This window comes from Carlito syrichta, unplaced genomic scaffold (assembly GCF_000164805.1).
Source record: "Carlito syrichta isolate Samal-C Ts95f unplaced genomic scaffold, Tarsius_syrichta-2.0.1 Scaffold315400, whole genome shotgun sequence".
Classification (NCBI taxonomy): Eukaryota; Metazoa; Chordata; class Mammalia; order Primates; family Tarsiidae; genus Carlito; species Carlito syrichta.
This window is the reverse complement of record NW_007259496.1, coordinates 920,990-935,291: the sequence shown is the minus strand read 5'-3', so window position 1 is coordinate 935,291 and position 14,302 is coordinate 920,990. Positions and strand designations below refer to the sequence as shown.

At 50.3% G+C, this 14,302-nt stretch overlaps 1 protein-coding gene across 2 annotated transcripts in view; it reads left to right on the top strand.

Moving 5' to 3' along the window:
• The window catches only part of PRKAG2 (protein kinase AMP-activated non-catalytic subunit gamma 2), a 328,475-nt gene that overhangs the window by 90,559 nt on the left and 223,614 nt on the right, over nt 1-14,302 (top strand). For both annotated transcript variants that reach the window (XM_021706264.1, XM_021706263.1), the window contains exons 2-3: nt 3,351-3,422; nt 9,567-9,846. In XM_021706264.1, coding sequence (XP_021561939.1) covers nt 3,351-3,422; nt 9,567-9,846 — 352 coding nt within the window. The remainder of the gene's footprint in view (nt 1-3,350; nt 3,423-9,566; nt 9,847-14,302) is intronic.

Here is a 14,302-nt window from a genome sequence, read left to right as displayed (position 1 = left end):
GCTGCTAACCTAAGAGGGTGCTTGGTCAAGGAGTAAATTCAAACACGTCTGGAACCTGCTGCCTGCCAGGCACCATGAGAAGCAGAGAATAGCAAAATGGATCGCTTTCCTCTTGCCCTTGATGGATTCTAGTCTAGTTAGAGAAATAAACTGATAGATGAGAATAGTACAGTGCCACACGTCCTGCAAAAAAGGTATGTCTAAAGTACTGTGGGAAACAGATGGAAGAAGAGTCCATTCTGCCTGAGGGCAGGTCCAAGCTGGATATAACACTTGCACGAGGTTTTGCAGGACACATCGGCGATCACTCAGTGAGCCAGGATTTGGAGGCCAGGGGGCAAGCAAGAGGCAAGCACAGAGGAAATGTTTTGGAGGATGGCACCAGTGTGTCTAGTTCATGCATTCCCATGGGCCTGGCTCTGGGCTAGAGGCTGGAGATATTACATTGGCGCTCTCCCTGAACAGCTGATGCAAAGCAGCATATGTTCACGGGAGGTGTGGTGGTGGCCTTGAGCTGAAGGGCTTGAGGAGTTGAGATTTGTTCTTGGCAGGATGTCTGTGGACACACAGCCATGATTGGAAAACCACAAATGGTCTGCCTGAGCTGTTACTGAAAGGAGATGAGAGCAGAGCACATCAGAAATAAGGCTGCAGGGGTTGGCTAATCCATGGGGCCGGGGTTGCAGCCTGCAGCGTCTGGCCTAGGGCTCCCGACTGGCTGCTCCTGAGAAGCCCCATCTGGGCTGCCGCTGAATCCAGCCTTCACCGCACCACAGGCTAATCAGTTCTGCCTCTGTGGTGGGAACGATGCTCCCCAGGTGATCCCCTTGAGCAGCCAGAGCTGTAAACTAAAGAAATAAATAACATCACAAAGGCTGAGTCTGAGATCTATATATGTACAAGTTCACCAGCATGTTCTAGTTGACCAGGTCTGGAAGCCGATGGCAGTGCTATGGAGGAGTCACCTGGCCTTAGGGGAGGAGCTGACATAATGAAGATCATACTTTCAGGGACCATTCTTCAAGGACAGACTTGGAGGATGGATTCAAACAGGGAAAGCTGAAAGGTCTGTCAAACAATTAGGCAGCCCAAGAAAAAACTGGGTAAGAGAGGGTACAGACCTGGACCCCAGGGACAGGGGAGGAGGCAATGGGTTAATAGAAAGGCTAAGTATGGCCAGGTACAGTGGCTCAGGCCTACACTTCCAGCACTTTGGAAAGCTGAGAGAGGATTGCTTGAGCCTAAGAGTTTGAGACCAGACTAGGCAATATAGCAAGCCCTTGTTTCTACTTAAAAAATCAAAAACTTAGCTGGTTATACAGTCCCAGCTACTCAGAAAACTGAGGTGGGAGGATTGCTTGAGCCCAGGAGTTTGAGGCTGTAGTGAGTCATGATTATGCCATTGCACTCCAGCTTGGGCAATACAGTGAGATCCTCAACAGAAAGAAAAGAAGAAAGAGCTAAGTGTACAGAAAACTAGAAATGTTAAAGGAAATGAAAGAGGACACAAATGAATGAAAGCACATCCCATGTTCATGGATTGGAAGACAATATTTTTAAGAGATCAGTACTACCCAAAGCAGTCTACAGATTCAGTGCAAGCCCTGTCAACTTTCCAGTGGCATTTTTTGCAAAGTCAGAAAAATCAATCTATCCTAAAACTTGTATGGAATCTCAAGAGACTCCAAACAGGCAAAGTAATCTTGGGAAAAAAAAAAATACAAAGTTGGAGGTCTAATTTTTTTTTTTATTTGAAAATCCTTACAAGGCTACAGTAGTAATCAAAACAGTGTGATAATGCCATTTTAAAAAGACATATAGACCAGTGGAACAGAATGGAGAGCCCAGAAATAAACCCTCAGAGATAAGACCAAATGGCTTTCTACAGGGTACCAAGACCATTCAGTGGGGAAATAACGGTTTTCTTGACAAATAGTGCTAGAAAAACTGAATACCCACATGCAGAGAATGAAGTCGGACCCTTACCGTATACCATATACAAAGATTAACTCAAAATATCAGCTCTAAATATAAGCACTAAAACTATAAAATATAAAAACTATTAGAAAAAAACATAGGTGACAACTTCAACTTAATTGCCTCTATAAAGACCCTGTCTCCAAATACATTCACATTCTGAGGTCCTGGGGGTTAGAACTTCAACATATGAGTATTTTATTCAACCCATAACACTCACGTTTATAGCTGTATTATTTACAGTAGCCAAAAGGTAGAAACCACCCAACTGATAAATGGATAAACAAAATGTGATGTATTCATACAATGGAATATTATTTGACCTTAAAAAAGGATGGATATTCTGACACATGCTACAACATGCATGAGCCTTGAAGACACTACGCTCAGTGAAATAAGACAGTCACAAAAGAACAAATACTGTCCAATTTCACTTATAAGGTCCCTAGATTCATCAGATTCCTAGACACAGAAAATAGAATGGTGGGAGCCAGGAGCTGAGGGAAGGGGAAATGAGGACTTACTGCTTAATGGGTACAGAGTTTCGGTTTGGGATGATGACAAAGTTCTGGAAATGGAGAGTGGTGATGGCTGCCCAACAATATGGCTGTGTTTAATGCTACTAAACTGTGCACTTAACATGATTGAGATGGTAAAGTTTGTTACATGTATTGTTATCACAATTAAAAACGTAAAAAAGAATGGTTAGGATGCTGGCTTTGCTGGATTTGAGGACAGCTGGGCGGGTTTCTGCCTAGTATGGGTGTGTCCATCCATCAAGACCCAGGAGGAAGGAGGGGCAGGGTCATTTCAGACATGGGGAGTCGTGGTGAGCTACTCTTCCACCAAGCTGTTTTAGACTCCTATCCTGTCCATCTTGGCCATGACGTCATTAGACTTTGCTGATTGTTTTGCTCCAGCTCCCACCCCAATGCCACCCTTCCCACCTTGGCCCCGTCATCTTCCCAGGCAGCTGCCCACTCCTGGACCCACACACCCCATCCCAGCTGTGTCGTGGGATGAAATCCTGCCCATCTGCTGCTCCCCAGAGCATCCCCAAATGGGACTGTTCTCCCTCCACTCTTTCCACCTGCCTTCCTTGGCCTCGTTCCCTCCAGCTTTTTCTTCCTCCTTCCCTGGGTGATGAGACAGCGTGAATGCTACTGGAAATTTGCCTTCACATCCAGGAAGGAAATGTGGAGGGTGGGCAGGATCCTTGGTGGGTGGGGGAGCTAACACATCTGTGTCCCTCCTTAATGGTGCGCTTGGAGGAGGAGGACTCAGGAAGAGGGAGGTGATGCCCACTTAGAACTACATGCAGCCCCCGAACCTGAGGGCCCTGTCACTGACCACGTACTGTCTTTCCATCCTAGGACCTGAGTTCCTTTGCCATGCCGCTCCTGGATGGAGACCTGGAGAGTTCAGAAAAACATTCTTCTCGTAAGGTAAGGCTTCTTTTCTCAAATCTTCTCACAGCTCACTTGAGGTGCAACCTAAGCAGGCAGAGCCTGAGACACACTTCCACCTGTGCGTTCACCTGTGCTCCCACCTGAGTGCCCGCCTGTATGTCAACCAACACTCCCCCCTGCATACCCACCTACACTCCCACCTGAATGCCCATCTGCACACTCACCAACATTCTTACCTGCATACCCAACACTCCCACCTGCATACCCACATGCACCTGCATGCTCACCTGCATACTCACCAACACTCCCACCTGCATGCCCACCAACACTTTCACCTGCACACCCACCTGCGTGCCCATATACACACCCAGCAACATTCCCACTTGCTTGCCCACATGTCCACCTGGCTGTAGCCAAGCCCATCCTGGGACAGCTCATTTCACATGTCCATGCTCCTCATATCGGCCAGGCTATCCAATTTCAGAGTCCCCTGGGCTTCTTCCCTTTTTCTTCTCCTTGCTCTGGGCTGACTGTAGCCCACTAGATCCCCAAAGTGGGTAGAGGCAATGGAGGAAGATTGGCAATAAGCTATGCCCTGGGTGCTAAGTAGCAAAGACCAGGTTGAACGTATCAGTCTGTGCAGACCATCTGCAGGTTTTGGTGATCTTCATGACAGGCAGGCGTCTGCACTGCCCTCCATGCCCCTGCCCAAGGCTTTGGGCTCTCCGTTTCATCTAGTTTTGCACCCCACCCCCACTCAATTCCATATGCTTTTCTGTCTCCTTCCTACTTTCCCTTTCCTCTGGCTCTTTCGTCTCCCTCTGGTTAAACTTCTGTTAGGAAATTAGCATTTCAACAAAGCTGTTGACTGTGGCAGCCCAGGAGTGCAGGGGGTGGGGGGTGCAGGGTTCACAGCATCAGGTGAGGGGTTCCGGTAGGGTGGTCAGGGCAGGGAAAGGGAGGTCCAGGCTGCCAGCAGGTCTCTCCTTCAGTCAGGAAGGGAAGGTGGGGCAGGTGGCTGCGGGAGTGGGGGAAGTGCTAGTTGGCGTCTTGCTACCCGCAGACCCCTACAGCAGGTGACTGCAGGGAAGGGCCAGCAATGGGGGTGCCGTGTTCAGGGTCCAGGTGTGGGTTCTGGGTGTTCGCCAGCCTGGGATTAAGGCAGGAGTTCCAGTGGTGGAAAAAGCTAACCTATTCTCCAAGCATTTGAATTACATACAGCTGAATCAACAAATTGGTTTAGACCTGTGGGTCTCAGTTGGCATCAGTGCCCTGCCCCGCCCTGCCCTGAACAAGCAATCTTATTAGCAGTTACTGTGGCCCAGCCCGAAAAGACTGTCAGAGAATGGCCTTGAGCTTCCGAGCCAGCAGAGAGGTGGGGTGGCAGGAAAGGGCACCAAGCTGGAGCCTCTCTGCAGGGCTATGGGGCTGGCTTGTAGGGTCTGGGTCCTTTTTGACTTTCCAAAGCCCTCCCTTCGGGTAAAAACTAAACAGCCTCTGAGACTGCAGAGGAGACAAGCAGGAGAAGGGGGGGCTCCGCTCAGGCCCATTCTGCCCCTCTTCCCTTTGGTAGAGGATTCCAGAATCAAAAGGACGTCGAAGGTTGTCTTGCCACCCCTGGAACTCTGACATTGGTAATAACATTAGGCAAGTATAGAGCGGGGGCCTTAGCTACCCTATTGATCTGGCTGGGGGGAAGAGAAGTCACGAGAAAGTGGCTAATCATACCAGATCGCAGCTGACAAACTAGTGGTTCAGACATTTCAGAAGACGGAGGAGCTTAAGAACGCACTCACGGGGTAGGCTTTTGTTCGCTGTAAGACATTCTTTCTCCCTCTATCTTTGGCCTCCTGATGGAACCTGGAGACCAGGCCTCAGATGAAAAGATTTTGTGCTGGATGAAAGGGGGAGAAGAAGGAGGGGGAGAGGTACACTTGGGATTCCCACAGACATTGCTGCCCAGGATTCTCCTCGGCTTCCCTGCTCACCCATCCCATCCTCATCCCCATCCCCAGAGGACAGGCATGACTTCCTCCGGATCCTAGAACCATCTGCAGTTCTACTTTTCATCAGACTCCAGGGACATCAGATTTAGATCAACATACAGGGCCAGCCATTTTGGTAGACTGAGTTAGGTGACTGTCTACCTAGGATCGTTTCCAGTTTTCTCAGGAAGTGCTTGACTCTTCCCCTGCCAAATCCTGTCCCTTAATTTTAGTGCTCCAGTTCACAATGAAAACCCATTGAGAAGGAGAGCACAGTTAGAGGCCAACTGATACCTAGCCCTTTCCGAGGACAGGAGGGAGATTGAAAGATGGTGGGGAGGAGAACAGCTGGAGACCAGAAGAGAACAGAGGTGGTGGAGGCCGTGACAACTTTGGCCTCCAGGAGCCTCGTGGGATTTACAACATACCCCACATGATCCTCATTCATGTCATCAACCCAGCACTGTGCCTGGTGTGCGGCGAGGGCTCATGGAGTAGGTCTGAGATGCAGGTGGGCTATCAGTGCATCAAGTGCACTTTGGACACCACGAAGGAAGGCATTCACACCTGGCTGAGCTGAATCCTAGGGAGCATGTCACTCAGCGGGCTCAGAACACATTCGGCACTTTGACCGGTTGCTGGCTCTGTGGGCCACTCCTCTCCCTGGGAAGGCCAGCCCCTTTCTGTCTGGCTGCAGGGGAGCCCTCAGGACTCAGATGCAGCTGCCTGCATTCAGGTCACGTAGCCCCCGAGTGAGTCAGGTTCCCCCACGTTACGGGACTGGTCTCTGCACACCTCAGCTTATGTGGGGCCTCAGCTGACCCCCATCTTGAGACTTGGTCTTACCTGGGCTCCCTATCCTGGACCCACCCCCCACCTCTATGTCCATTTCCTTCCAGCTCTGAAAGACCCCTGGTGTCCACTTTTGTCAACACCCTGTCCAATCCTAAGGCAGGCCCCACTGGATCATCACGAACTTCCTCTTCCCTGATGTGAAAGGGCCACACCCCTAAGGCCAGAGCAGCAGTGCCCGGCCCTGGCCACAGCTTCCTCTCCACAGCTGCCTGACCAATGGCCCCATATGTGGTACTGTGCTGGGCAGACAGCCTGAGTGCCCACTCTCCATTAGCTCTGTGGAGCCAGGCACACACTTGGGAGTCTCATCTGCATCCAGGGAAGCATCCAATTGCTTTCACCAGAGTACCATCTGGCTGTGGCTTGCCTAATAGCAAGAGCTGTCCCTGGTGGTTTCAACCAGCACCCATTATCTGCACCGATGCCAAGTCCACCCCAGGAACTAGACCATGGCCGGCCTTCCATCTCACTTTCTCAGTCTCCCTGTGAGAGAGGCTTGGCCGGGCCCAGAATCTACACCACTCTGGCCATTTTCGGGCACCAGGGGTGGAAGGGCTGCTTTCTGGGTCTCCCTCCTCAGGCCTGGAATTCTGAATACCAGATGGAATCCTATTCAATAGAACTCTGCAATCCCTGCTGCCCATCAAATGAGATTCAAACTGGCATTTGGGGCCCTTCATGACTGGTTTTCCAGTGGCATTGACTCAACATCCACCATGGCCCAAGTGAATGACCCTATGTCTCTGGACTCTCTGCTCCATCCCCTCCCCAGCCCCCACCCCCCCGGGACCTGGACGCCCTCCTAACCCCATCCACCGGCCCACCCAAAGCCCCTCTGTGTTCAGGGCATTCTCTGAGTCAGGACACCCGTGAGGGAAAGTTCTCACCTCTGGACACTTTCTCCATGTGCATTATGCATATGACGCACCGTCTTGCCGGCCAATCTCCTTGTTTTGGAGACCTCACACTTCCCTGCACATTTCTGTTCCTCCATAGGACTGGATGTTAGCATTCACTCAGCCCTCTGCCCTCCACCTTCCGCCCTCTGTCCTCCTCCCCAGAAGTCATGCTGCAGAGTATGGCTGACTGAGCAGGAGGCCTGCGGGCTAGCCTTCCAAGGAGTTCCAGACGTGACCCTCTCCCCTGGCCTGCCTACAGGACCTCGTCTTCTCTCCTGTTTCCCACCTATCGGGACATTCCCATCACCATCACAGCCCTGGAGATGAAACTTAGAGAGCCAAGTCATTGTCCACACTGTTGGGATTCAAACTCAGGTCTCCACCATCCGTTATTCTTGCTCATCATCCCACCGTGGTATGGGACCATCCTCTGTTCCCGATATGTGCTGTCCCTGCTGCAGATAAGCCCCCCACTCTCACCCCATGCCCACACAGCTGACCCACCACTTGAAGAGCCTCTTGTTTTAAAATGTATTCTCAGAACTTATCTTGAGTCCCATAGGCAGATGGGATGGTGGTTAAATGGAATATTCTATAGACAGAGACTCTAAATGCTTTGTGTATTAAATGATAAAAACAACAACAAGCCTGAACTTCTTCACAATGTGAAGAGTCATAGGGTCCTGGTAGCACACTGTGCTCTTGTGTCTAAAGCCCACTCAGCACAGGGGTTGGTGCCAAGCTGGTGTCTGCACTTCCATGTGACGGTACCGCCTCTTTGGGGTTGGGGAATCCACAGTAGGAGGGTAGACTCTGTGTTGGTCGAGGGTCACTGAAGTTGGCATTCCCCACCAGGGCACCCCCTATCCTTTATGGGTTCACAAACTTGGAGTTTGGGAGCGCCCTCTAGTGACAGGAGAACTTATTTGGCAGCACATCCCGAGAGGGACAGACTGGCACAGAGGCTGCCTCTGAGCATGTGTGCACGGACCTACCTTCTTAGCACGCTACCTTCTCAGCACACGCTGGCCTCCAGGGTGCAGCATTTCCAGGGTCTCAACTCATTCTCGCCCTGATGAGGCCCATGGACAGATGTTCCTTTTCGTTCCTGCTGCTGAGGTCCTTTAGGCCCCAGTGTTAGAAGTTTACCAAGTGGTAGGACAGTAGCAGTTTACCATGCATCCTGTGATTACTGTGCATCAGGTTTACGCCCATGTCCACACGGGACCTCTCATCTGACATTCAGACAGCCCCACAGGTGACCTCTCATCTGATGTTCAAACAGCCCTACCAGGTGAGGGTATGACTGTCCTCATTTTACAGATGAGGAAACCAAGGTTTAGCGCCACCATTGCATGCCCTGGGGTGGCACAGCAGGGGGCAGAGTTAGGGTCAAACCCAGGCACCCAGACTGCAGGGTGTAAGCTCCTAAACCCACACAACAGGAACACAGGCTAATGGGACACGTTGGAGATTTCTCAAAGTCTATGTGTTTTGTGCCTTTGCTTAAAGTTATGGGATTCAATAATTTTCCAAGCCATAACTACAATTTTAAGTCATCAATGAAGTGAGGCTTAAAGGTTGTTAACTTTCCTCTTAAACTCTATCAGCACCTTAATCATTCAAGTGCCAAAGCAGCTTAGAGGTGAAAAATTCATCACCTCCTAGTGCCAGAGATGATGAATGGAGCCCCAGGCCCCTTCTGTTCTGAATCTTAGGGATTTTACTTCCTCTTGTGAGGCAGACAAGAGAACCATAATCCTGCATGGACAGACCTTGAGAAGGATAAATGTGAAGTCATCAGAAGAGGGCCAGGAGGCAGAGCCGCCAGTAGGTTAAAGGAGGAAGATGCAGCCGGGCTCGGTGGCTCAGCCTGTAATCCCGCGCTTTGGGAGGCTGAGGTGAGTGGATTGCCTGAGCCCGCGGGTTCGAGACCCGCCTGGGCAACTTGGCGAGACCTCATCTCTACAATAAATAAAAAAATTAGCCAGGCGTGGTAGTGCGTGCCTATAGTTCCAGCTACTTGGAAGGCTGAGGCAGCAGGATCGCCAGAGCCCAGCAGGTCGAGGCTGCGGTGGACAGGAGCGGCCACTGCGCTCCAGTCTGGGTGACAGAGTAAGACTCCAACTCAAAAACAAAAAGGAGGAAGATGCCCATTTTCAGCCCTTTCTGCTACCCGATTCCCTTCCTCCCCTCTCCTCCTGGGAGCCCCTTGTAGAGAGCAAGACAGGGTGGTGCTGACCAGCCCAAGGGGGGCCATCTTTGGAGCAGGTTCCGCCTCCAGACCTTTCAGTGGCCACCTCCATGAAGAACTTAGGGCCATTTCTCAGGGAGGTGCTCCAGCTTGGTTAGAGGGATGATGACGACAGGTCCCATACAGGACAGCGGTCAGAGTGTCCAAAGCTCGAAATGACCACATCCATTTGTCTGTCTCTCCACAGGTGGACAGCCCCTTCGGCTCGGGCAGCCCCTCCAAAGGGCTCTTCTCCAGGGGCCCCCAGCCTCGGCCCTCCAGTCCTGTGTCTGCTCCCGTGAGACCCAAGACCAGCCCTGGCTCTCCCAAAACCATATTCCCGTTCTCCTACCAGGAGTCCCCTCCGCGCTCGCCGCGGCGCATGAGCTTTAGCGGGATCTTCCGCTCCTCCTCCAAAGAGTCTTCCCCCAACTCCAACCCGTCTACCTCACCCGGGGGCATCAGGTTTTTCTCCCGCTCCAGAAAAAGTAAGACATTGATGCTATTGTTTCAGTTGGGTGCCGGGCTGCTGGGGACCTTCTCTGTGGCCACTCAACCAAGGTGGCCCCAAAGCTGCCGGGTGGCTGTGAGTGACTCCATGCTGAGTGTCTGCGTCTGCTTCTCCCTCTACCTCCCAACAAATCTCCCTCCAGAACTGCGCATCAGTTTCCACTTGTCACTTTCTTCCTGCACAAATCTGTCAGAGTTGAATCCTGGTACAGCATGGTCTTTGGGGTTAACTGCAAACATCCTGAGACTCACAGGATGGCTTGTAAGGACAATCGAAGCACATTTGCCTCCAGCCTCCTCTGAAAAACTGCAGGCATAGTGCTAAGGTTAGGCCATAGCCGGGGCCAAAGGACTAGACTCTACTCTGGGCACCCGATATGTTCCCCACTCCCTGTGGTTTGGTATTGGGGGAGTTGACTGTACCTATTTCTGGCAGATCCTGACTCTGGGCTCTGAGTAGCAAGGAATGGAAGCTGGGATGTATTTGCTGGAGAACCAGGAGAAGGAACTATGTGTGTTTAAGAGAGAGAGTCCCCTTAGGCTCATGAGTATTTGAGATCTGAGGATAAAATATTCTCACTTGAGCTCCGTTGATTGTAACATGAAATGTACAAGGCAAACTGTCAGGTAGATGGGGTTTATTGTCTCCTTTCTTTCATTGACTCTTTTTAATGATTTCTGTTGGCTTAGAAAGTGTGTGTTAGGAAAGATGGTGATTTGGAAAACAAACTTGCGCTTGAGCATCGGAAGTCTGGGGTCTATTAACTTCTCTCCAGGTTGCATTTGCACTCAAAAAGACCTGTATGCTAAAACAATACTTAATCTGCAAGGCCAGACCAGCAAGAGAGGAATTTCAGTCTTCCTGACTTATAAGGAAAGGCAGAGGAGGGGGTTCTCGTCTTTTTATTTTTTAACTTGTGTCTGTGTGTGTCTGTGGTGTGGGATATTGTTTCTAGACTCTTAAAATCATCTCCCTGCAATGACTGCTTTTCTGCTTATTCATGTACCCGATTGCAAATACGCAGTGTCTTATGACTGAAGCTTGCAGGTGTGACAAAGTAGTTCTACAGACATTGCCAAGGGAAAGTCACTGGGGACTCCATCTCCAAAGCCTGATAGGGAGCAGAATGTTCTAGCACTGGTGTTGTAACGCTCAAGAAAGCAGCAACCCAGCTTCCTTGACAGCATCCTGAAATTCTCAAATCTTTCCTCAAGCATCACCTAAGTGAGGAGAATGGCAGGTGGCATCATGCTTGTGTTGGTGATAACGGAGCTAAATTCTGTTTCTTTCCTGGGGCAGCTGCAGCAAAGTGCCACAAACTGGGTGGTTCAACACAATAGAAATATATTCTCTCACACATCTGGAGGCCACAAGTTCAAGGTCCAGGTATGGGCAGGGCCATACTCCCTCTGAAGGCTCTAGCAGAGGAGCTGTTCTAGGCCTCTCTCCCAGTTCCTGGTGTTGCCAGCATCCTTGACATTCCTTGGTTCGTGGGCACATCACTCACATTTCTACCTTCATTATCATATGGTGTTTTCTCCTTGTGTCTCTCTTTCCTCTTAGTATAAGGAGGTTATATTGGATTAAGGGCTTCCATCTCCAGTATGAACTCATCTTAATTACATCTGCCGTGACCCTATTCCCAAAACAGGTTGCATTTTAAGGTTGTGGAAAGGACATGAATTTGGGATTTGTGTCTCCTGCTCTGAGGCAGGCAAGAGAACCATATTCCTGCATGGACAGACCTTGAGAAGGGTAAACATGCGGTCATCAGAGGAGAGGGCCAGAAGGCAGACCCGCAAGTAGGTTAAAGAAGGAAGATGCTCATTTTCGGCCTTTTCTGCTACCTGCTTCCCTTCCTCCCCTCCGCCTCCTGGGAGCCCCTTATAGAAAGCAAGACAGGGTGGTCAGTGGGCTTCCAGGAGGTGGTGTTGACCAACCTGTGGAGGGCCGTCCTTGGAGCAGGTTCTGCCTCCAGACCTTTCAGTGGCCACCTCCGTGTAGAGCCTAGGGCCATTTCTCAGGGAGGGTGCTCTGGCACATGAGCTGGGTGAGAGGGATGATGATGACAGGTCCCCCATATGGGGGAATACTGCATAGGTTACGTGGGAAAGGCCAAGATCTACAATTCAAGTCATCACTTAGGGATGTGGAGAACTTGTGGGCAGGGGTGGTCTGCCTGTTGGGATCAGAGATGTCTCCGCAGGCAGAAAGGAACAGACAAGATATGGGGTTTGGGTAGTTCGGGAGAACCTCAGGCGGGCACCAGGGAGCAGCACAACCCAGGCAGTCTGATCCTAGTGCCCTTCTCAGCTTGAATTCCCAGCAGGCACTGGGCTTGGGGGTGCTGGAGGAGTGTGTGTCATAAGCAGCCAAAACCTAGTGAGCCCTACAGACCAATTCCTGACCATGATGGTGGCAGAGGTTCTGGGACCCCCAAGACTTCCTTCCAATAAGGATCAGTAATTTAATCAACAAGCAGCTAGAAGTGCCATTAAATTGGAAACCAGAGGCAGACGGGGCACATGCCACTTTACTGGACCAACTTTGGCCAAATAGCAGCATGCCCACCTCTGAGATTTTGAGCAAAAGAAAATCTAGCTCAAGCCACACAGTCCCCAGGAGCAGCCAACCCGACCCCACCAACCTGCTGAACTGTGTCCTCTTTGGGCTTATACTCCGGGGCCCCAGTTAGCCAATTGACTAATTCTAATATTTCCCACATGGTTTTGCAATCATTGAAGTACTTACAGAGGCTCACGGTGGGGTTCGGACATCTGCTGGGAAGTTTAGCACAGTACAGGGAATGTTGCAGTTTCTTCCACTCACAGGCTCCCAGAGCAAGCATTTGTCGAAACTAGGGTCTGGAGAAATTAAAGGGCCTGTTCAGGATGTTCCCACCTGACCAGCAGTGACCAAAGCATAGGAAGCCAGGTTTACACCTCTGTTAGCGTCAGATTCTTCATCTAACACTTCTTTGAAGGTCAGTGGGGTTGGTGTGTCGTAGTCTCTGTGTGAGTGGAGAAAATATATCACTTAGAGAAATTATTTCTACATAAAACAAATGAAGATGCTTGTCCCTGTAGTGATGGGGTGACCATTCCTTTTTTATATAATTTTTTATTATTTTTTTGTAGAGATGAGGTCTCACTATGTTGCCCAGGCTGGACTCAAACTCCTGGACTCAAGCAATCCTCCCACCTCAGTCTCCCAAAGTGCCAGGATTGCAGGTGTGAGTCACCACACCCAGCCAGGGCTGACCATTCTTTATACATACCCCACAAGGCTGCAGGGCTATCAAGTTTGTCTTTAAGTTCGTGCACTTCCACCTTAAGGTGAAAGAATTCCCCATCTACCTGTACAAACATTGTCTAGAGATTAGGACTCAAAGTACTTGTACAGAGAAAGGAAGTGAGCCCGCCCTGATGGAAAAGCTGCTGCCGGGGTCTACGTCACACAAGTAGTATTTGTGGAAGAGATGGAAGACTTGCCTACAGTTTGCCTTGTTGAGGAACTTGAAATGCTGTTGTATAAATGAAATGTGCTGGAGTTGGTGGATGAAGAAACAAGATTCCGACCTTCGAGGGCTCCCAGTCGGAGGCAAATGGAGGCTTTGGCAGAGGGATGAGGTTGTTGTGATAGAGGCTGCACCAAGGCAGGACAGGGCAGACTTTCTGAGTGAGGCGGTCTGCATCACAGAGAACCCGACGGTGGGATCAGTGCATCACAGAGACCCCAGTGGCGTAGGAGCTTGTGAGCTGGCTCCAGACGGGAAAGGTATGAATCTCTGGTAGGAACCATCATCGCCCTGCCTGCCTCTAAATTGTGTTCCTGCCAGCAGCTGCACAGAGCCCTCTGTGGAGGAGGAGGGAGGGAGGAGGAAGGGGAAGAGGAAGAGAAGGAAGAGGAGGGGGAGAAGTGGGAAGGGAAGGAGAGGGTGGAAGAGAAGGAGGAGGCGTCCTGCAGGTAGATGGCCCTTCAAGAGCCCTGGGGAGGAGGAGGCGGCAGCATAGTCACCATCTACCTCGAGGCTTGGTGCTACTTGTTGTTCAGCTTAGGAAACAAGCTATTCTTTCAGAAACTGAGCTCCAGAAAGACTCCACTTGAAATCGTATCAGTTTCTTAAAGTATTTCTCATTTTCACTGTCTTCATTGTTACTTATGATTTTTAGATTTCCATTCTCTTTCAACTGTTTTCTTTCAGTCACTGGCAGAGTTGCAGATTGACAGACAACTAAAGCTACAAGGGACAGTCAGGGACCATTTACGGGGGAAGAAAAAAATGTACATCATAATTTGAGCACACACATATGAATGTGTACATATGTACGAGTATGTATTTGCATATACATGTATGGACACACACACACACACACACACACACACACACACACACACACACATCTCTTTTTTTTTTTTTTTTTTTTTTTTTT